The sequence below is a fragment of the Temnothorax americanus genome, unplaced genomic scaffold, assembly GCF_048541705.1.
Source record: "Temnothorax americanus isolate GAGA-0224 unplaced genomic scaffold, ASM4854170v1 Scaffold38, whole genome shotgun sequence".
NCBI lineage: Eukaryota > Metazoa > Arthropoda > Insecta > Hymenoptera > Formicidae > Temnothorax > Temnothorax americanus.
In genome coordinates, this window is record NW_027509526.1 from 312,542 (window position 1) to 336,769 (window position 24,228).

At 39.6% G+C, this 24,228-nt stretch overlaps 2 protein-coding genes and 1 long non-coding RNA gene across 3 annotated transcripts in view; 1 reads left to right on the top strand and 2 right to left on the bottom strand.

Annotated features, from left to right (window-relative positions):
• Positions 1 to 5,020: 5,020 nt before the first annotated feature.
• LOC143902056 (brefeldin A-inhibited guanine nucleotide-exchange protein 2-like) lies at positions 5,021 to 7,426 on the bottom strand. The gene is made up of 5 exons (XM_077414745.1): positions 7,214 to 7,426; positions 6,407 to 7,079; positions 6,212 to 6,360; positions 5,397 to 6,098; positions 5,021 to 5,328 (listed from the first exon to the last, which is right to left on the bottom strand). Exons 1-5 carry the CDS (start codon positions 7,424 to 7,426, stop codon positions 5,290 to 5,292), a joined length of 1,776 nt encoding a protein of 591 aa, XP_077270871.1. The 3' UTR covers positions 5,021 to 5,289.
• The window catches only part of LOC143902169 (uncharacterized), a 31,045-nt gene continuing 14,078 nt past the window's right edge, over positions 7,262 to 24,228 (bottom strand). Inside the window, exon 2 of the long non-coding RNA XR_013258280.1 lies at positions 7,262 to 7,561. This is a non-coding gene — a long non-coding RNA (uncharacterized LOC143902169). The remainder of the gene's footprint in view (positions 7,562 to 24,228) is intronic.
• LOC143902167 (E3 ubiquitin-protein ligase rnf146-like) overlaps positions 9,120 to 24,228 on the top strand; it is a 250,938-nt gene continuing 235,829 nt past the window's right edge. The window contains exon 1 of the mRNA XM_077414865.1: positions 9,120 to 9,739. Within this exon, the coding sequence (XP_077270991.1) occupies positions 9,215 to 9,739 (525 nt within the window). The 5' untranslated portion in view covers positions 9,120 to 9,214. The remainder of the gene's footprint in view (positions 9,740 to 24,228) is intronic.

The following is a 24,228-nucleotide window of genomic DNA, read 5'->3' on the forward strand; positions in this document are numbered from 1 at the left end:
GGTAAAATTAAATGAGTGATCAGTATTGTCAGGTGTGACAGGTAAAGTAGAAGCAAGCAACGACTTGCAACAAGCGTCGGCGTACCTGGTGACAGCGTAAGGTTTGACACAGCCTGGATGAAACACTCTCTTACATGTACATTCAATCAAATTAGTCGCAATTGTCTTTCCGCATTTGGAGCACGAACGCTGCATTACCGTCACACAAATAGGCAATGAAAACGAAAAACGGAAAACGAAAAACTCACGCCAGCAACCCAAGCAGCATTTTTCGGTTAACTTTCCGACTAAGGACTACTTTTCTACTAATCACAACGTTGTAAGCGGTTCAAGAAAGTTATAAAATGTAACTTATAATTACTAACGTTTTTTGGACGTTGTCTAAACGTTAAAATTACGACGTGCTTTTTTTATTACTTTCCCAACGTCAAATTTGAAACAGTTTAAGTCCTATTACCCGACGTTAAGATATTTAACGTTCGCCTGACGTTATACTCTGCACTACACTTTTCGAGCCACTTCAATACGTAATTCCCAACGTAAACCAACGTTTTGTTATCAAACGTTGTAAAACGCTAACGTTGTGAAACGTCGCCTGTGGTCATTTCTGACTGACGTTAAGAAATCGCGAGAAATGGTAACAAATTCTGCCTAAAAAAATGTAGAGCAGATTACTGCTGCGTCAAGCGGGCATCGTCGACGGCAATTCGCGGCGTCGTGCGTGAGCTATGAGGACTATGCGACGAATGTTGACGATCCACGGCCGAACCGGTCCATTTCATCTCACGCGGTTATCGTCGCGTCGTCGGAAAACAACGCGCGCGCGCCGCGCGGTTCACAGCTCGAGAGCGCGTTCGCTCGGCTGCACGGCTGCCATAACCATGCACTAGATCACCATATAGATGGTATTGCATAGGTCGGATTTGGTTAAGATATACGACTCATTCGCAAATCTAGTATAGAATTTTCAACTAATTAATACTTTATCGACATGTTAAGTCAGTTTGGCGACCTTGTTAAGACTTTTAGTCAATATAGGTACAATTTTGCCTACAGTGGTATACTACTTAGTTTGGAAAAGTCGGAAAAAGTTAATTATTTTATACGAAAAGACAAATTTTAGTAGAATTTATCGCACCTTTTACTACGTAAAGTTTGATCTAGTGTGGAACGCTGACTTCGCCATTTTCATTCCTCGAAGAGGAAGGCAAATAATCCGCCATTTTCCAGTATATTTAGATTTAAATTTTTTAACGCACTTTATTAACAATTTAAAGCATTTATATAATATCTGTTGTTAAAGTTTTGACAACATATTTATCTTAAAAGTAATTTTGATGAAAAAAATTAAAATCTACACTTTGGAAAATTTTAGTTATTTATTAGAATATTTAGTAAATTGGAATATTTTAGAAAGGATTCGTCTAATTTCGACCTATCATTTCCACATTTATCAATAAAATGGGTTTTGTTATACAATTTCAGTGCTGGGTTCGTGTATTTATGGCAAAATTACAATAGTATCAAAGACTGCGCAAACTATATTTTTCCTATAAAGCCATTTTATTTGTGCCAAATTGATAAGTACGTATTATGATACATTTATTACACCAATGCCGTCATATGGTTTGAATGGAAGCACGAAAACTACACCTAAAATGTACGTTGTGAAAAAATAACCTCAGGTCTAGCAGAGTGTACAAAATCAAAGTTTACATACCAACGTTAAAACTGGTGGAAAAAATGTAACCTCAATTTAACTTATATAAGTCGGATTCCAACGTTGGTACAACCTAAATTTGATTCCCCAAATTAGTGCAAAAGAGGGTTGAAACGACGTAGCAAAAACGTTGGATACCAACGTTAAGTGTGTTTATCTTAACGTCGGGCGGACGTCAAAATGCTGCTTGGGAAGATGCGTGAGTACACTGAGTATGAGACAGCTCAAGTTACACGACGCGATTGAGTAGTTGATTAACAGGGACCAGAGCGCACTGTGCACGAGACAGCTCGAAATCACACCACTATCGATCGCCAAACGTCGATATCGACTCCAAACTCGACGGCACGCAGGGCAGCAGGTGCAGGAAAGGACAGATCAAGCGGCAGGCACATGCGCAGAAGAGAACAACATCCTCCATGGAATGATTCTCAGAAATAATAGAGTAATAATGAGAACACTCGTCATGCAAAATACCGAGAATCAGAGATAGCCCGATGCGTACCAATAACAGCACGTGACGAGCAACAAAAAGACTTGCCTAAACCAGAGAGAGAGAGAGAGAGAGAGAGAGAGAGAGAGAAAGAGAGATTATTTGCGTGTTTTGTCTTAATACACATGTTCTCCGGGGCGAAGCCCGGTTGGGCATGCTAGTAATTCGTTAAGATTTGTTTGATTAGTTCTAGAGTTATAGAAATTTCGGTAAATTTGGCATATACATACACACACACACACACACACACACACACACACACACACACATACATACACACACACACACACACACACACACACACACACACACACACATACATACAGACATTTTTTAAAACTGCAATTTTTTGACGTTTTAGAATATTCTAGCACATTCAAAAAAACAAAAAAAAAATTTTTTTTTACGAAAACAAAGTTTCCTCTATGAGGAAGCAAAAAACATACAGTGTTAATAACATATAAACATACTGCGCGTCAATGATTCCGTGAAAGAAATTCAGTGAAAGGAATTTCTTGAGGTAAGAAGGGAACATAAAAATTTTTGTGATTTTAATAGAAGCAACCAATAGCGTCCTATATATATATATACATATATATATAAGTAGGTAAGCTACGTTTGTTCTAACTAGGGGATTTGAGGGAGAGTGAGGGGCGCGGGGGGAACCGCGGGAGCAGCGATCTTTACGTGGCTGTACACCGTTGTTAGGAGCTTGTCGGCGATCGCGGGGGTAACATCGATGGGTCGCATGCCGATAGTTCGATGCTTTCGCGCGATTCAAAGTAGGCGACTCGGTACGCGTGAGTAAATTCAAGACAATCTTCAAGAAAGAATACACACACCAAATTGGACCACGGAGGTATTTAGAATCGTCAAAGTGCAGAAAACTTATCCCGTGACGTATCTATTGGAAAATTCCTGCGGAAAACCCGTCGCCGGCGGGTTCTACGAATACGAGTTACATCGCGTTGCTAATCCCGACGTGCATCTCGTTGATAAAATTTTGCGTAAAAGGGGGGATGAGGTTTATGTAAAGTGGTTAGGATTTGATAATTCGCATAATTCATGGATACACAAGAATAATGTATTGTAAAAATTTATTACAATATAAAAACATATTATACATACAAATGAGTCATTTATTTTCATACATATCTAAATGTAATTACAATATATATTTACGATGGCATTTTATAATGCCCCCATGGCAGCGTCTTGGTAGAACCGGGTATAATGTATTGCTTATCGTCGTACGGACTTAGATCGAGCTATTTTCGTTTCGGACAAGGTGTACATTTTGTGTTGTTTGGATCTTATGCACGCCTGCTGTGATTCTTAAAGGCCAACCATTTGTCGTTATCGCTCGGTAACTTGATCGCGCAGTCGTTCATCTCCCGACAGTCGACGGTGTGAGTTTCCAATTTCTCGCTCGTATAGAAATAGTGCAAACATCTGTAAAATAATGAAATTTTTTATATGTTTTTTACGTAAAAATTATTTTTATTATTTATTAGGATGTATACTCACCGATCGCAAAAGTATTTCCGACCACGGTGCCTGTTGATTTGCGAGCTCACGAGGCGGGATAGGTTCTATTCGTATGTATTTGACATGAATGTCCGGGAAAGAATCTACCATATGAAATCGTTTGTATTTCGTATGAAGACTTTTGAAGTGCAATTGAAAAGGTTTGTGAGTAATTCGTTTAATTGTAATTAATTAATTATTTTTACACCATGCATTTAGCCGAAATAGATAAATTAATAAAAGTTTTTATACGGAATCGTTTGTATTTTGTATGAAGAGTTATGAAGTGTGATTAAAAAGGTTTGTGAGTCACTCAGATAATTTTAATTAAATATTTATAAACTCGGTAATTAGCCGAAATATAGATTTTTAGTTATTCATGTTAAAAGAAGAAGGCGCTAGTGTTCCCGAAGGTCCGTCTGCAATCAGAATTAATATGAACGTTTTAAAAATTATTTTATACTGAAATAAATAAATATACAGGCTAATAAGTCTGTAGCTATAAGCAATAGTTGCTAATTAAGTTTGTAAAGATGTACCAGCTGTGCAGGGTAAAGAGCAAGTTATCTCAAACGCCCTGCCACAACCCAATTAAAAGAGACTTAAATGTCATTACCGCTGAGAAGTACTTCTTGCCATTTAAGTTAGCATGTCAGAGCAACCGAATTGTCCATTGCGTTCCACCTTGAATTTTTTTTACAGTCGTTTATTAGGATTGCCCTATTTTTAAATTGAGCACTTTTTAATGTATTATTATTATTAAACTACCGATATCGATATATTATTAGTAATTTAATATTAAAACTTGACAGAGTGACGTAAACTAATTCGCTCATAGTATTATAACAAAATATTATGCGTTCAAATTCTCGAAAACTAGTTTCTTTACTATGCTCTCTCTTTATGTCGATCGATTCAGATAAAAATCTCCGAAGTCTTTCTTTTTCTCGCGATATTCCTAGAGTAAAACTGTACAAAAACTCCACGAAAGTGGCGATATTTTTCACGGATCTGGTTTGAGTCTCGGCTCTTGGGGAAGGTACGCATGTAGAAAGAGTACGCCAACACAGTTTATCCTGCTAAAATAGTTATCAATCTCTATAAGTTCTTTATTGTTCACACATAAATTATAGAATATCTAAACGTTTCTTTTTTTTCGATGTCCTGTGAAATTGTACAATAGAGTTACAAATAAAGATAAAGCCACACTTTACGTATAATCTGATTTAGTCTTTGCTAATGTTACATAATAACGTGCGAAAGAACTAACAGTTAGACTATTTAAGAGGCTATTTAAGAATTTTAATTAAGATACTGAAAGCATAAAACTGTTCAGCTAGCTTTACACAAAGATATTGGTCTTCTTCTTTATGAAATCGTCAAATCATGATTATGATACATTTCTACATTATCACCAGCATCGAATCTAATCTTATTTATCGTGATACTCTTGAGAAACTGTTAATCCATTGTCTTAACTCGATCGCGGCGCAGAACTGCGTCTACCAATGTTGTTCCTCTCCCTCCAATCAATTCCCGCAAAAGTTGTCTACATATTGAACAGTCGATACAACGACGGCGGATTAGTCTGAAATTAAGCACACGTTAACAATCACTCTTCTTACTAAAATCACAATTCTCTTTTTAATTGCATACCTTGATTATGACATAGACCAGCACGGGAGTCAAATCGTCGGCAGCAGGTATGCCTTTCTCCGATGCCATGGAGAGGAGATTCATGATGGTAGTCGCGCAACGAAATACACACTGCAACTTATCCCTAGGAGTCTTATACGCCGATATCACAGCCGATTCAGCCTGCGCCCATGACCAATGACATTCGTAATAATGAACTTTTAAAATGTGTAGGTCCTTGTGATTTGGATGAGTTACGACCTTTGCCAACTTTTTGATGTGACCGTGAAAAAACTGGTCCCTATATACATCTCCATCTTCATTTAGATAGAGCGCATTGTGCTGCAGCCACCTGGCCACGTCCTCCGGCGAAGTACCGAGCAGTTCTTGCTCCTGCAAGTACTGCACACCCTTGCCGGGCTTCCAACTAAAGATCTTGATATCGGCCTCCCATACCTCCTTTTGTTTCTGTACTTCATACTGCTCCGGCGAGTCCGGCACTCCTTGTTGCCAGTCAGACTGGAGACTGGAGTTGGCCGACGAGAGGCTGCCAGCGCTGCCGTAACGCGGTAGCGGGGTCTCCGGTATCGTATCCGGTGGATGTGACAATGGTTGCTGATCCGCTGGCACGCTGGGATTTACGTAAAGATCCCGACTCCACTCCACCATGCATTTCAGAATAGACACGAGGCACTCGAGACCACGAATGCGCATGGATTTCTCCTGAAAGAGCAAGACACTAATATTACAAACAAAACTTTATATTGCTTGTTTCGAAGAACATTCTCTGTTCCAAATAATACACCTATCCTGTCATCCTCTTTCTTATAACGCACCTGATTTGGCGATGCACCTAGCTCCAGAGCTTGACAACCTTGAGCAATCTTAGAGAGATCATTGATGAGCTTCTCGAAGAGATTCGCTGCTGAGATCGCAATCGTAGTTAACGTAGATGTCGACGACGCTCTGGGCATCCGCACAGATCCTCGTAAGCGCATGTATGACCATCCACTTGTGCTCAAAAGAGCTGCTACAGGTCTCGAGGATGTTCATAAAGATCTCCTTAAAGAACACCTCAATCTGCATCTTGAGGTGCATCTTGAAACGGGCGAGCAGCGCCAGGAACAGCGCTAACGACAGCTCGAACACTACCGGCACCAAAGACACGCCATTCTTCGACAGCACGACACACAAGTACTGTTTAATGGCGATAACAAACATCTCGTTAGAGCGCACTATTGGACCGGCATTCTGCAAGATTCCCAGAAGTAACTGAAGCGACAAGATCTTGGAACGGAGCTCGTGCAATATTGGATCGAGAGTGCCGTCCGGCAGCGGTTTCATAGAGAGCTTGCAGAGAGCGCGAAACACCAGGACTGCATCATTTTGCAGCACATGGGTGAATTTTGCAGTTACCATGTTGTCATTCTCAGTGGCTGCCTCGTCACCGTTGTTCTCCGGACTACCGTTCTCCAAACTGACTTCCTCTTCCAATGGCATCACGGATTTTACTATATCATCAAGAATACTCTTGACAATTGTTTGAGAATCAATGTTATCATTACTAGGAGCATTCTCTGGACTAACCTTGGCTTCAGTTTCGCCGTTTGCTATGACAGAACCCTCCTGCTGATGTTTCCCATCAAGCCTCACGATCTCTTCCTCCGCCTGAGTCTCCATTCGCGCGAAGATCACGTTGATCATCTGCGTGAGAGTCGCACGGGCTGTTGTTTGATTCACCAGGTTGCGCGACGCCAAGTAAACGTTGTAAACAGTACGAATTGTTTAACAGTACCGTACTCTCGTGTACCTCTACACCTCCGCTGGCTTGTCATTACAGTCAGCAGAGCTTTAATAATCTGCAGCTGCACACCCTCATCGGTCTGTGGACCGGTGAAGCAACCGCAGATTGTCTCGACAATGCGCACAATCAGCAGCTTGTTAGGCTCCGTTGAATCAGGCACATTGCCAGTGAGATGGCTATATGCGATTAACTTCTGCAGGCAGTCCAGTGCTGTGTCACCACAATCTGTATTTACTAGCTCTGACATGCTGATTCAAATGGCAAGAAGTACTTCTCAGCGGTAATGACATTTGAGTCGCTCAATTGGGCTGTGGCAGGGCGTTTGAGATAACCTCTTTACCCTGCACAGCTGGTACATCTTTGATCTCGTTACGGAGGTCCTCTGCAAGACAGAATATTAGTCACAAACTTAATTAGCAACTATCGCTTATAATTACAGGCTTATTAGTCTGTATATTTATTTATTTCACTATAAAATAATTTTTAAAACGTTTATATTAATTCTGATTGCAGACGGACCTTCGGGAACATTAGCGCCTTCTTCTTTTAACATAAATAACTAAAAATCTATATTTTGGCTAATTACCGAGTTTATAAATATTTAATTAAAATTATCTGGGTGACTCACAAACCTTTTTTATCACACTTCATAACTCTTCATACAAAATACAAACGATTCCGTATAAAAACTTTTATTAATTTATCTATTTCGGCTAAATGCATGGTGTAAAAATAATTAATTAATTACAATTAAACGAATGACTCACAAACCTTTTCAATTGCACTTCAAAAGTCTTCATACGAAATACAAACGATTTCATATGGTAGATTCTTTCCCGGATATTCATTTCCGGTCAAATACATACGAATATAGGTTCTTAATCCATGCAAAATGTCCCACGTTATCGTCATGCACGTACAGCAGATTTACATGTCTGTCCATCTTTCGATCAGTAACCCGTATTGGCAGGATTGCAAGTTCCTTGTTTTTTTTCTTGATGCTAAACACGTTGATGGAGATGTCTCGTTGTGATTTTCAAAATTTTTAATTTGATTCAACGTCATTGGAAATTCAATGTCCGTAAGATTTAGCACCGACGTGTAATGTGGATACGACGATTCCCGTTCTGCATTTCTTTGGGCTGGATGCAGAGCAGCCACCACTGACCATGCGAAACATGCATTGTCTATTGATTGCACGTTTATCACCGCTCTCTTCAATTTAATTTCTCGCAGTATTTCTACAAAACACATGTTATTACACGATCTTTTTTCTAACACAATTTGTTGTACTCACGATTTCCAATTCTCGACTACTGAGCGTATCCCCCAGATTTGTCATTTTATATCCTACTAATGATGCATTGTTTGCTTTTTATCGAAAAATATACGATTTGCAGTTTTGCACGTGTTCGATGAAATCATTGCGAGACACGTATGTTCTTGAAAACGATATCATACCATTGACTTTTGGTGATTTGATCTGTATAATTGCAGCAGCCATACATCGGCGCTATTTGCAAAATTTGCAGTTTTGCACGTGTTCGTTGAAATCATCGCGAGACATGTCGCTACATGTTCTTGAAAACAATATCGCTCCATTGACTTATGCGAAATTGCAAAATTTGCAGTGTATGCACACCTTGAACTAAAACAGAAGAAAAGGCAATAGAAAAAATATATAAGAAAGAATGAAGCGAGTCAAAATCACAGTTTGTGATTTGATAGTCTACGCGTTGGTACATCGATTGGAAAAAAGTATAGCGAGATGACAATAATTCCGATATGGATCGCGCGTTAACGGACGACAGTGATTACTTCAGCGATGAAGAAGATGGTCGTAAAGAAGTCATTGAAAGAATAGTGTCGCGTGAGGAAATCGTTGCACTAAATTTACATACAAAAGAGTGCGTACTATCTTTTTTATTATTCAACGGGTGGTGCACTTGCACTATGTCGTTCATGCATGAGAGCTGTATCGGGCTTCGTCGGATGAGACTCTGACCCTGTCGGCGGTCGCGCGACTCGTCCTGCCATGGCGCAAGCGAAGCTCGACGTGCCGGAGAAATCTGGCGGCGGCATTAAAGAGAAGGATAAGAATTCCGAGGAAAAGGAAGGTCCCACTGTTGTGCCAGAATGCGCAGTATGCCTGCAGCCTTGTATCCATCCAGCACGATTACCCTGCAGCCATATATACTGCTATCTGTGCGTAAAGGGTGTCGCTAATCAGAGCAAGCGGTGTCCGATGTGTCGTCAAAAGATCCCCCCGGATTTTCTCGAGAGACCTCAGCTGGTGGAAGTGGAGGAGCCTCAGAAGGAGTCGAAACATCCCGAGGAAGAGTACCAATGGTTTTACGAAGGTCGAAATGGTTGGTGGAAATATGATTCGAGGACAAGCAATGATCTGGAGACTATTTACAAACTAGGGGACGCGCAATGCGAACTTTTGATCTGTGGCATGTTTTACGTAATTGACTTTAAAAAGAAATGTCAATATAGAAAATACAACCCACGTTACAAACGTAATATCAAACGTGACAGAAAAGATGCTCCGTGCAGGGTGTCTCGGGTGTACATACAATAACATTTGTAAAATGGATTATTTGTCCGTTAAGATCGAAGATCCAATTCCAAACCCATATTTAACAACATACTCAACTATATTCATTGGTTTCATACAGCATTATACAAATACTTGATATCGGGTATATACATGCATGCATGCACAATCACGTTCAACATTGCACACGATATTGTTCAGCGTGTGATCGAGTCACGTGCGAGAAACAGCACAATGAGTAAGTACTGCTAATTTTCGTATATACTTGTGCAAAGAAAACTTTTATAAACATAATTGTATTTTTTCAGTTTTGATAAACCCCGCTACACGCCTCGTATTTTGGGAAAGAGATTTGCCTTGACATCGACCGCATATAAATTTTTGGATGTTGGAATCAACGCTGGATCTATTTCCTCTGTGGATATACTTATTGGCGATAACCGAGGCAATCGGATAATTCTGCCTCATGCAATGTAGGTGACGTTCATCGAAAAACGTGCAGGTATTCAACGACTCGTGCAGTCGCCGGCACCATTATCGCTAGCGTTTCGAGATTTGGAACTCGTTAAAGTACGTGACGCAAATATTGTAAAATTGGCCTCGTGCGACATCAGCTTGTACATGAAACCGTCAACCGTACTTTTCTTGTTCGAACTAGAACATTGCGTCGAGAATGTGTATTTTCAACTATGCCAAAATGTTCATGGCGTAAGTGAAAAATTTAAACAATTTGTAATCATTTTACGCCAAAATTGTATCACCGATAAATGTAATGCAGTTAGAATCTTGCGTGAATTTTATGATAAAAATTCAATTATTGATTGTGAACTGTTGGCGTATGCTGCAGATAATATTGTACACGATGCATTACATGAGAAATAAATGTATACTAAATGCATATCATTGTATCTAAAATTATCTTTCCTTCTGTCTTCCGTTCCCTTGTCCACCGTCAGCGGTTTAGAATTACAGAGCGGTAACTCTCGATAAGAATGCGCGTGCCGCACTCGTCGCGCGATCATTAAACGTTTAACTTAACGTGAAACGTGAAACGTAAAACTTTATATAAACTCTGAATTTTATCCGTACGATGACATAAATCTGGATTTTGGCAAAAATCAATACGCCGTCCTTTTCGATATGTATGCGCGTTTTCGTAAAGCTTATTACGGATAAGACTGCTTCGATACGCTTTGCACCGTGGTTACATTCCTGACAAAAGGACCTTTTGTAGTCATTGATTGCTCGCGACAAAACGAATCTGTCAAGAGCGCCACTGTGGATGTGCAAATATAGAATTTGACTGCAAAGAGAATGTACCGGCAAATACTACCGCCTATTGTCTCATCTTGCATGATCGCGTAATCAAATACTGTCCGTTGTCGAACGTAGTGCTCAAAATCATGTAAATTGCAATATCAGCAGATATTGCAATATAAGAGACACTGATGTACCGCGATAAGATACAGATTGCTCCATCGTTTCGTCATGATCGTACCGACGTTTATCGATCTGCAAGGATTTACCGTCGGGATGAAATTTGTCGTGAAAGAGGTGGCGGTTCTGAGAAATGGGACCGTTTTGGCACATTACATTTTTACATGTCCCATGCCACGAAGTCTCCTCATGAAATCCGACAAGTCATGCGCTTCCTGGTTGATTGCAAATCACCATGGACTACGATGGGAGAATGGAAACATGCCGTACAGCTTGGCGAAACATCTGATTACATCGGCCGTACTTGGAGAGGGCGACGAGACGTCGACTCTTGTGTACGTCAAGGGATGCCAGAAACGAGAATGGCTGGTGGATCTGCTTGAGAATAAAGCGAGAAGACATCTAAAAATTGAGACTTTGGATGCAGATTACGAAGATATCGAATCTTTAAATAATCTAGATGTTACTAATACTGTAAGATGTGAAAAACATGTTAAGAATTGCGCGTTGCAAAATGTATTAAAAATATTTAACTGGTGTTCGCAACACCAGACAAATTATGATTTTTTGAAATAAACTATATATATATATAAACGTTTTATTCCCTTCACATATTTTTTTGTGGTATAATATAGATGTTTTAGCTGTTTTTAGCTGTTTTTTAGTTGTTTTTAGTTGTTTGATAGTTGTTTAAAAGCTGTTTTTAGTTGTTTAAAAGAAGTTTGATAGCGGTTCAATAGCAGTTATACAGATCGCAGTTATACAGATAGCTGTTTTAGTTGTTTGATAGCTGTTCAAGAGCTGTTTGATAGCTGTTTTTAGCTGCTTCATAGCGGTTCAATAGCTGTTTGATAGCTGTTTAATTGCAGTTATACAGATTAAACCACTGAAAGTTAATGGTGCGATATCGTTTTCATGAACATACGTGTCTCGCGGTGACTACATCGCACACGTGCAAAACTGTACATCGTAGATTTTTCGCAAGGCGCATCCGTACGGATGCTGAGATCATTGTAAAATTAGATATGTTAAATAAACGCTGTGACAATAGTGAAATATAGAAGGATGAATTTGAGCATACCCTCAAGGGTACGCTCAGTAGTTGTGGACTAGAAGTGAGAGTCAGTTAGTGTGCTTGATCGTGCGGTTTATACAACAATTGGTTCGCCATCTTAAGAGCTATATATCAAAGCCCACCGATATGAGGGAGTACGCAAAACTTTGCAAACCGATACGTAATTCTAAATTTAAGATTGTGAAAAAGCGAACCGCAGATGAGAAACTGTAGCAGATTATATAAGAGGAGAGTCGACGTAGTGCGATATCTATTCCGTCGGAATCGCCGATCTCCGATCGCATCAAGATTTTCTCGATCTCTAAATAAATTGGTTCATCCTCGTAAGAGAAACGTTTCCTTTTTATCAAGATGGAAATAAAAGGGCCTGAAGAAATGGAAGTGCCTGGAGAAAATGGAAGTAAATGAAGAGGAACATGAACAAGAAACATGAACAAGAAATTGATGATGATGCAATTTTGTCAAAACGATTCGTGTTACGACAGTGAAAGGTTTGAGGATGTTTCGAAAGTAATTTTCCGAGTATTAAACCAGGCTGAAGTGAATGCTTTAATTAGATGAATTGAAAAAAAGATGTGTTGCACATACTTTTATTATACTTCTAGTAATGTAAAAATTTTGTGCATCGTGTACTGTGAGATTACGAGGATTATTCTCAATGTTGTACGCTGAGCGAAAACATGACACCCGCGCCTATATACTGATCGATGGTTTATTCTGTGCGTCGTGTGGAGGCCCACTACATCAAATAATGCTGTGTAATCTCTGTTCAATTTGCACTGTTTATGATTGATAGTGCTACGTGGCAAAGACATGGTGTCCGAAGGCTGTCTGTATTACATATCAATAAAACTGCAGTTTATGCTTACAGTTTCTTTCATGTGTTGCTTCTTTCTAACTTATCTGTGTTCAAAACACTAAATATTTTGTATAAAATCATTGTTGTGTTGCAAAACCTCAATAAATTGCCCTAAAAGACATGTCTGAAGAGGACATTGCGGCGGTAGACATACACAGCGAGGGTCTCCGAAAGACTCCCAGGCCAACTTTTTTTCCGGCGTTTCATTGTTTCTCTTTTTTTACCCCGTATAGATCTGAGTTTTTTTAGAAATTTTTTTTTTTTTTAATAAAAAGAAAAAAATATTAAATAATTATAAATAATTATCTATTCTCTTCCTTAGATAGTTCTCCTAGACAGAAAAAATAAAGAGGAGAGACCGCGACGGTTAAGTCATAAAATTTTTGGTCGAGTACCTACGTCGACCATCGATGCTCGCCCATGCACAGTGCGAGATGATATTCGTTATTGAGTCGCGTTGCCACGCTTATGCCGTCTAGTGTTTATAAAATCTAGCTGCATGTCATCGGCGCTCGCCTTTGTAACGCGCGACGCCGTAACCAAATGGCGGCTCGCATGTTCTAGAAGGGTGAGATCATTGCAGAGTCAAGTGTCTAACTCGCTGTTTTGTTTATAATCGCCGATTAAATTCCAGCAGCCGAACGGCGCCTTTGTAATACCCCCGCGCCGATAAAGTGACGACCCCCCCCGGCGGACCACCCTCGGCGTAGAATGTGGACACCTACCTCCCCCCCCTCGGCGGTACCCCTTGTCAATACGATATGTTTATTAATATTTAATAAACATGTCCCGACACGCTCGCCGACCCTATACATTTTTTCCCACTTTCACCGGCTAGAACTCGACAAATATTGATTTTAAGTTAGGGTCTTCAGGAAATGAATTGTAGGGCTTTAAAAGAGCTACAAAATCAGGGGTTATTAAATCATGTACGGTCAAAATTCGCCGAGTTATTGCAAAAAAACGAAATTTTTCATTCCCCCTTCCCCCCTTAAAAACCCATCGGTCCGATTAGCCCGACAACTCAGAAATAAGCTCTTCTACATCCCCCCAACAACCCTAAAAAGGTTTCATTGATACCGCTTCACTTCCGAGCTCAAATGTCTAATTTGACTGGACTAATAGCGCTGTTTCTCGGTAGCGAGTAACCACGAAAGAGCGAGTGAGAGGGCGAGAGAGCGAGCGAAAGTTCCTTGCCGCGCCACCCCGCTACCAAAAAGTTGCGATTAATTTGTCCGAGGTGGTCATTGCGCGTGTCGTTGTGTGCGTCGTTGTACGCGTTGTCATCCCCGCAACGCCGGACCTTTGTATCACGCGCGACGTACGACTACTTTTACACGGCGACTTATAAGCCGAAGTTATAACTGCCGTATACTATCCGATCCAAAACTTTTCTTCTTTTTATCAATATGATTACTTAAATATGAGCCTCTTTCATACTCTAAACATTTGAATTAATCTCTTTTGATATATACATACTAGAAAGTGTAGTTTAAAATCAAAAGAAGCTCTTATTTAAATGATTATTATGATCAAAAGAAGAAACGTTTTGGATCGGATAGTATACGACAGTTATAACTTTGACTTATAAGCCGCCGTGTAAACGTAGTCGTACGTCGCGCGTGATACAAAGGTCCGGCGTTGCGCGGATGACAACGCGTACAACGACGCACACAACGACGCGCGCAACGACCACCTCGGACGAACTAAATCGCGACTTTTTGGTAGCGGGATGGAGCGGCATGGATATTTCGCTCGCTCTCTCGCCCTCTCACTTGCTTTTTCATGGTTACTCGCTATCGAGAAACAGCGCTATCTATCAATGGCTGTCCAATCGTACAAGATTTTCGAGGATCGACGACAACGATGATGACGTCTCTTAACCTGAAAATTTCCCGATTCGAATTTTGCATCGCAAAATATCCGCCTTTAGGGCACGTAAAGGAAAAATAAAAACACTTTCATTATGTAATTCGAACCCAAGCTTTTTAGTGAGCCTACTTAGAACTTGATCAGATCAGCCGTTATTGTGATCCGATAATCTCGGGTACTTGTAGTAACTCACCGACTCGCGTAAAGATACACGGGGCGATTTCGCGCTGCACGCAAACTTGGCGTGAGACATTATCGTGTCTCTTGATTTTTTATCTAATACCTCAGATCTCAGAATTGTTTAAATTGTCTCAGAGTATTGGATTGCTCTCTTTTGTATTCCGTACGTGGCACTCAAAAGATTCTTTGTGCCAAAGGAGAAATGGGCCAAACCATTTTTAGGAAGAGCAGAATTTTTTAAGTAATCTCGGGGTAGGTTTTTTGTATATAAAAGTGTCTTTCGCAAGGTGTATCGTATTCCTCTATTTTGTATTTTGTGTGCGGCACTCACACGGTCCTCTGTGCCAAAGAAGAAATGGGCCAAACCATTTTTAGCAAGGGCAGAATTCTTTAAGTGATCTTGGGGTAGTATTTTTGTATATAAGAATGTCTTCCGCAGGGTGTATCGTATTCCTCTATTTTGTATTTTGTGTGCGGCCCTCAGAAGGTCCTCTGTGCGGAAGGAGAAATGGGCCAAACCATTTTTAGCAATGGCAGAATTTTTTAAGTGATCTTGGGGTAGTTTTTTTGTATATAAAGGTGTCTTCCGCAGGGTGTATCGTATTCCTCTATTTTGTATTTCGTGTGCGGCACTCAGGAGGTTCTCTGTGCCAAAGGAGAAATGGGCCAAATCATTTTTAAATAATTGCTCCATGAACGTTCCAAACTTCAATCAGCTAAAATATTTAGATATATATATATTCTTTGTACATAATATATTTTTTATATGTATATAATAAAATTATAAAAATCTTAAAACAAAAAATAGTGAAATGCCACTCTTGGCCAAAGTGTACGTTTTGCTTAATGCCATATTAAATATATTTTAAAAACATTTTTTTATAAAAATTTTGAAAACATTTCTTAATAAAAATGAAGTAATAATTTTTTAATAAGTAGAATAATTTTTTTTAAAATTAAGATCGGTATTTATATCTCGTATTTATATTACATGTACATACAACGTACATGTTGTTGCTCGACGGAAACCGCGAGAAGGTGGTGGCCTCTTCCGTCATGAAGTTTAAACAATTGTTATTAACTAATAAAAAATTTAATTAGAAAATTTTATAATTGTAATGCACAAAAATTATTGCACACAAATATATTCAAAGTATTCAAACATAATATTAATACAATATATACAATACAATACAACATATTACAATATAATACAATATTAAACAAACAATTGTTTATACTTCCTATTCACTGAGCTCTCCTAACTCCTAATATAAGATAAAAAATAAATTGGGGAAAAAAAAAGTTATTGCAAATTGAAACTGAATAATGGATATAAGATTTTATTTACATTTGTAAATATTTTTTGTTATTTGTTTCTCTTTTGGACATTATTTTTAGTGCGTTGAAGACGAAGGACCAGCAACTTCATCTGCAGCATATAAAGTAAGACTATACTTTTTCGTTTTTTACAATTTGCATATAATACATCGGACGACATTCGAGACAAATGTTCTTCAGTTACTTTCAAGTTGATAGCTGTTTCGCCCCTCGCCTTCGACGTTGATTTTATTACGCAATTAGCATTAACAGAGATGGCAGACAGCTTGTTGCGTTTCTTAGATATTAAATCAGTTAAAATGGAAAACATTCTCTCTGGATCTGCATTGGAATTAGGGAGTGATCTAACAGCGCTTACAAGATTTGTCAAAGCGGGAAATTTATAACAGTAAGTACCATTTGATAATTGTCGCTGCAATATTTTTTTGACATACATTGTCAAAAAGGTACCCTTTAATATATTTTCTTTTTCAGATTCACTGAACTCTCTTGGTAATTGTAACCACTCTTTCTTTAACAATTTTTCGTCAAAGTCGCCAAGAGTTTTTAAAATGAAACAAATATTTTTTAAAGATTTTTCTCTATTATTGGATTAGAAACAGATAGTTGGAGTCGGATGTAAAACTTGCAGATTTTTCATGAATTCATTTTTTATGGGAGACTTTTTATATATTTCCTCCGCAGCAGTGATATAAAATTGTATACAATTTTGTCGGACAGTTATAACTATGTCCGCATGATCTTCCTTAATTAAATTATTTAAGTATGTCTCGCAGTCGGATCCGAGGAAAATTTCATTTATATCTTTTTGAATATCTTTATGTGAAAAATTTACAATTGTGGTTACGTCTTCTAAATACTCTTTTTTAACAAAATTTTGACAGATTTGGGAGAGAAAGTCAACCGATTTTAACTGTAATAAATGAATTCTCGTTTCTGTCGATTGAAAGTATGCATTAAAAGAATTAAAATAATGTAAGATATATATTTAAGAAAAAGGAAATACGCTTTTAATTCAACGTTATTCATCATTGACAAAAGATAATCTGCAGATTTTGTCTTATCACTCACAACCATTTCTTGCAAGAAGTAACGAATAGTTTTCCATGAATGGAGAAGTTTTTCGACGCATGCGTGGTGAGATAACCAGCGTGTCTCACTTAATTTTAACATTTTAAGATGCTTGTTTTGGAAACACTCAGTAAATTCCTGAAAAATTGCTGAACGTTTTGGACTACCGTTAATGTAGTGAACAATTTTTTTCAAAAATTCATCGCAAAATGATGGGATTTTTGCACATGCAGCGTACGCACTTAATGCAGCAGAATGGCATGGACATGGCATGGTTATGAGTCGCTTGCACCATTTTTCCAATTTTGTTTTAAAGGATGAGTGTTTTCCGGTCATAACTGATGCATTATCGCATGATAATGCAATTATATTTGTAAAAGGAATCAGTAGCTTCCACATTTCTGACTGAAATGCATGGAATAATTTCTCAGCATTCGAATCTCTTGCATCAATATTTATTAATTTCACTAATTATTGTGAGCGAATATCTAAAGTCTCAGGATCAACGTATCGAACAAAAAACGTCATCCATTTTTTATTAGATATATCCGACGTTTCGTCTACGAAAATAGAGAATTTTGTTCTCTGAAGTTTCTTTGCGAGTTTTTCAGTTTCAACCGGGCACAAAACATTCGAAAGAATCTTTGTGCATTTTGTTCGACCCATTTTCATATTTTTCAACGCAATAGGATCTTCTCCTATGTGTTGAAAGAACCTCAGAATCTTTTCTGCATTCTGATGAGGTAAATTAATTTCTGCAATTAAAGCGGCATACTGTATTTCCGCTGATTTTGTACGCTCATTAACCAACAGAACAGATTCATTATCTTGCGTAACAAAATTATTATTTGATTTACTCGCTTCGATACCTTGTATTTGGGATAAATTTATGTGACTTTTGGATTCTGTATGTCGACGAACTTGCACTAAGCGAGCAGCAAAATGTTTGTCGCATATTGCACAATAACATGCACTTTCGTCACGCGGAACCGCACGCAACCATAATTTAAAATTCTCAATATCCAGCCATTTGTAATTAAAAACGGGCTTACTTATATTGTTATTATAAATAGTTTCATCATTAGATAATGATGGAACTACGTTTTTTTTTAAATTGTTTCTGTGACACGCAGAATCCGCATGTCTGGAAACATGTGCTGCATTCATGAAAAACTTTCATTGCACACAGTACAAAAGTAGATATGATATTTTACGTATCCATGATTTATAACGCTCGTCACTAAACCAAGCTTCTATAAAACTTCGCTTAGGTTTTTTGCGCAATTTATCACACGCTTCCATATCAAAAAAAGCGAAATAAAACAAAAAGAGATAGAAATAGGTGAAGAAAAAAAATTAAAAAATAAAAAAGAAAAAGCAAATGGTATGCGCTGTGTGTCTGTGTATTACAGAAAGAGATCAGGACCCCGTGGTTCGTCGCTCCCACAGTATTTAACGACTCCAAACCCTCTCTCTGTGTGTGTGTGTGTGTGTGTGTGTTTTGCAGATAGAGATCAGGATCCCGTGGTTCGTCACTTCCACAGTATTGTTACGCTCGCCGGGCGTTAGCCACTCTCTCGCTTTTGCACACACTCGCGACGCGCACTCCGGCACTCACTCAATAAATAAAGCTCGTTATTATATAAAAAGGAACTCGTTTAATGTAGATTCGTTTGTACACGGAGCTCGGGTTAACACGTCCGATCGTGACGGACACCCGGAGCGTAATCTGACAGTCGTATTTATCAATAACACAGCCGTCGCTAAGGACGATTCGCGAATTCTCGCTACGGGGCGACCCGCATGAGCGCACGGAACGGGCGTACAGCACGGGCGTAACAGTATTTAATGACTCCAAACTCTCCGTATCTGCGTGTATATGTGCGTATGGGAAAATTATGGTGATCTACCGTGATGGAATTACCGTGATACACGAGGGCAATCAAGTTATTTAGAGAGCTCTGTGACAAAACGGCAATCAACAAGACGTCAAGACGCTTGTTAACCTTTAGAGGGCGGGGAAGTTTTGGGAAAGATTCTTTCGAATGTTTTGTGCCCGGTTGAAACTGAACAACTCGCAAAGAAACTTCACGACAAAACGTCGGATATATGTAATGAAAATAGATGACGTTTTTTGTTCAATACGTTGATCCTGAGACTTTAGATATTTGCTCACAAATCTTGTAAGCGCTGTTAGATCATAATTAGACAAATGACTGGAAAAAACGTAAAGTTTATAATTTTAACGCATCGTTTATAATTTTCTATTAATTATAAATATTAAACAGTACGATATATATATATATATATATATATATATATTCGTACTCACATCCTTGAAAATTATTTCGGGAATTTGAGCGAATGTCACAACTAGATAAAATTATCTTTTATATTTTGACAGTTGAGTAGGAACATATTTGAGTTGGCGAAAAATAATTCTCTGAAACCGCACGTGTGTGTAAATAATTCAGTAGAAAATATATAATCCTCATTTCAAAATACATTTGCACACTACGTACCAAAAATATATAATATGATAACGTAGTTTTTGCTATTCAATTAATTGAATTTCAGAAAAGAAAAAGATTTAAAAGTATATAACTATGTCAGTCAACAAAGAAACATAGACGCAAATTGAATCATAAATATTTAATTGCCTGCTCAGTATATTTTTTTATATTTAAATGCAATAGGAAAAAATAATTAAACAAATATCCTTGCATAAGAATATTATGCATAATTTTTACAAAACATATTTGAGATTCGCGCAATTGAGATATATAATAAAATTAATAACGATTCTATAAATCTTAGGTATATGTTAATAATAATACGACATGATCTTTTTAACCATGAAACTTACAAACTAACGGAAAAAGATTCGTATCCTAAATGCCAATAATTTTTCTAATGTAACAATAATACTGAAAAAAAAAAAAAAAATATATATATATATATATATATATATATATGGATAGAAATATATATAATAAATAATAACATAATTAATGATGATATGCAAGAGCTTTTGTCGCGCAAATCGATTTTCAATAATGGATATTATAACAAATACGTTTTACGTTTATTCGAAAACAAATTATGTGTACATATAATAAAAATTGTATGAATTAAAAATATGTGTATACACATAATAAAAATGCGGAAATATTTTTACGTCAAACATAATTTCAATTTATCCAATTTTTATTATGTCTAGACATAATTTTAATTCAGCGATTTTTATTATGTTATGACATAATTTTAATTCTGCCGCTAGGGAATTTTTAAGTAGATTCTTATGAATCAAGCTTGAATTCAATGTCTAGGTGTCCCAGGTTGCCGATGACGAGGTCCACATAGTGCGCTCTATAGTTTTCGGTGTCCAGATGTATTAATACCTTGAATTCGATGGCCACGTGTTCCAAGTTGCCGATGACGAGGTCCACATAATGCGTTTCGTAGTTTTTGGTGTCTACATGTATTAATACCTCGAATTCGATATCTACGTGTCCTACATTGGGTGCGTTCAGCCGATACTCCGCTAGCTTAGCAATCGTGAGCAGTCGCTCGTTTTCGCTAGTTTCCTCTCTTTTGACCCAATGGATTAAAAGAAGAGGAAACGAGCGAAAACGAGCGACTGCTCACGATTGCTAGGCTAGCGGAGTATCGGCTAAACGCACCCATTCAGATTTAAAGTTATTAATACACTTAGACACCAAAAACTATGAAGCACACTATGTGGACCTCGTCATCGGCAACCTAGAACACGTAGACATCAAATTCGAGGTATTATTACACCTAGACACCAAAAACTACGCAGCGCGCTATCTGGACCTCGTCATCAGCAACCTGGGATACCTAGACATCAATTTCAAGGTATTAATACACGTAGACACCGAAAACTATGGAGCGCACTATGTGGACCTCGTCATCGGCAACCTGGGACACCTAGACATCGAATTTAACGTACAATTACACCTGGACACCGAAAACTATGAAGCGTACTATCTGGATTCCGTCATCGGCAACCTGGGATACGTGGACATCGAATTCAAGGTATTAGTACACGTAAACACCGAAAACTACGGAGCGCACTATGTGGACTTTGTCATCGGCAACCTGGGACACCTAGACATCAAATTCAACGTACGATTACTGTTCGCGAAATCGCTGATTAATCCCGACGATGGAAGCGGGATGAGAAGGACGCGCGTGGAAGGTGGTCACTAATTCTTCACTTATTTTTTGTGTAACTCAGACCACAGTCTGAGCCGTCTTTAATGCGTCAAAATTGATACAATCTGACCTGAGATGGATGAACGGTGAACAAATAAGATGTTTTGCTTGTCCTTATAAGCGAGAGACAATTATATTAATTGCCGTCCTCTTCGTGTGGTGAGTTGCCCGTGAGCCTTGGGACACGTGGCGGTCGGCACTCGCGCCCGTGTGAGCTTGAGCTGTCGTGTTGAGGCACCAGAGTTGAAGAGCGTTCTATTTCACACTGTACGAGACTATCTAATCAGTGTGGTTACTGCGATGTGCACGATTAACCGGAGTTACAATGCGAAAAGTACAAAGCACATGTTACGCGACTAGTCTCCGCGCGGCCATTTTGCACAATGTGAAGAATACGTTGGCGATGAGCGCGCCCGTGCGGGCGCGAGCTATCGCGGTGATCAAACGTCGTTACTCGATCGATGCTGCCCTCTGAGCCGACGGCGCAACGTTAACGGAATCTCGAACATTCCGCCCGCCATCAGCAACCTTGTTGATGATTCCTTACTCTAGATCCTTCATTCAATTGAAATGGGCAATATGGCAAGCTTGGCACTAGGCCGGATGAGGGTCGTGGTGGCGGTCTTCAGGGTAACCACCCTGGTGAGTCCATCCGTGCCGGGGTGCAAAGCTGTTACTCTGGCGAGTGGCCATTTGCACGGTGGAGATCGTTCGTCGGTGAGCAGCACGATGGAACCCACCTTGATGTTGTTGTTGGAATGATGCCACTTGGATATCGTCTGCTGGCGTTGCAGGTAATGGGCCGACCATTGTGCCCAAAATTGTTGAACCCGCTGCTGGATGAGTTGCCATCGAGATAGTCGTGAGGTTGCTAGGTCAATCAGAGATGGCTCGGGTATGGTAGTGAGTGGACCTCCAATGAGGAAATGACCTGGTGTGAGCGCTGAGACGTCTTCAGGGTCGTCACTCAGCGGTTCTAAAGGCCGTGAGTTGAGAATGGCCTCGATTTGCGTAAGCAACGTTGTGAGTTCTTCCGTCGTGAGTAGAGTTTCCCCGATAGTCCGTCTCAAATGAAACTTGACGGATTTCACCACCGCCTCCCACTTGCCCCCCATGTGTGGAGCGCCTGGTGGGTTAAACTCCCATCTGGTGCAATCACGCTGTAGAATTTGAGCGATTCGTTGATGTTCTTGGGAACTCTGGATGAACATCTTCTTGAGCGCGGAGTCTGCTCCAATGAATGTTGTCCCGCAGTCCGAGTATATGGTCTGAGCAATTCCCCTTCTCGCTGAAAATCTTCGGAAGGCTGCGATGAATCCTTCTGATGAGTAATCACTGACTACTTCAAGGTGAATTGCGGAGGTGGAGAAACAGACGAACACACAGATCCATTCCTTGCATGTCTTCGCACCTCGTCCTTTCCATGTTTTGATGGTAAGCGGTCCGGCATAGTCAACTTCTGTGTGAGTGAACGGACGTGACGGCGTAACCCGAGAGAGAGGTAGTTGGCCCATCAGTTGATGAGCACGGATCCCCCTCTGCCGAGCACACACGACACACCGCAGGATATGAGACTTCACCGGAGCCCGTCCGTCGATGATCCAGTAACGCTGCCTGACATGAGCCAGTGTCAGCTGTGTTCCTCCATGCAGGGTACGCAGATGGGCGTGCGAAATGATCAAGGTTGAGAGCCGAGAGTGGCGGGGCAAAATCGCTTGATGTTTGCTGTCTTGAGCTAGTGCTGATTGGTTGAGGCGGCCGCCAACGCGGATGATCCCTTGAGCGTCTATATACGCAGTCAATCGACTGAATGCGTGAGCAGTTGGGAGTCTCAAGTTGGCCGTGAGCATTTTGATCTCGTGCGTAAAGTATGCCGCTTGAGTAGCCTTAATCCAGAACGATCTGGCCTCCTCCAAAGCTGAGTGTAAGTCCAGTGGCGTGCGTCGGCACCTTCCCAGAAGCGATATAAATCTGAAACAAAGAGTTGTTATTTTCAATAACTTGTTGAGAGTTGAGTACCTATATATCAGGTCTCAGTGATAGCCCGGTTGAGAGGCGGCCGCATGTAGCGCAGTGCCTGGCCGAGCCTCGAGTGCACTCAACTCATCCGAAAGCGCGGGTTGTGATGGCCATGCTTCAGGGGTGAGTATCCACGGTGGTCCCGTCCACCATAATGAGTGGCTTTAGAGTTAAGCAGTATTTAATCCTCGTGATGCGCAGTCGGCTGGGTTGGACGTACCTGGTATGTATTTCCAATGTGCGTTCGCAGTGAGCTCTTGAATTTGAGACACTCGATTTCTCACGAAATCCTTCCAGCGCGATGCATGAGTTTTGATCCACGTGAGTGTCACAACAGAGTCCGTCCACAGGTGAGTTGCTGTGACGTTCAACTTCAAGGTGGCTTGAACGTATTGC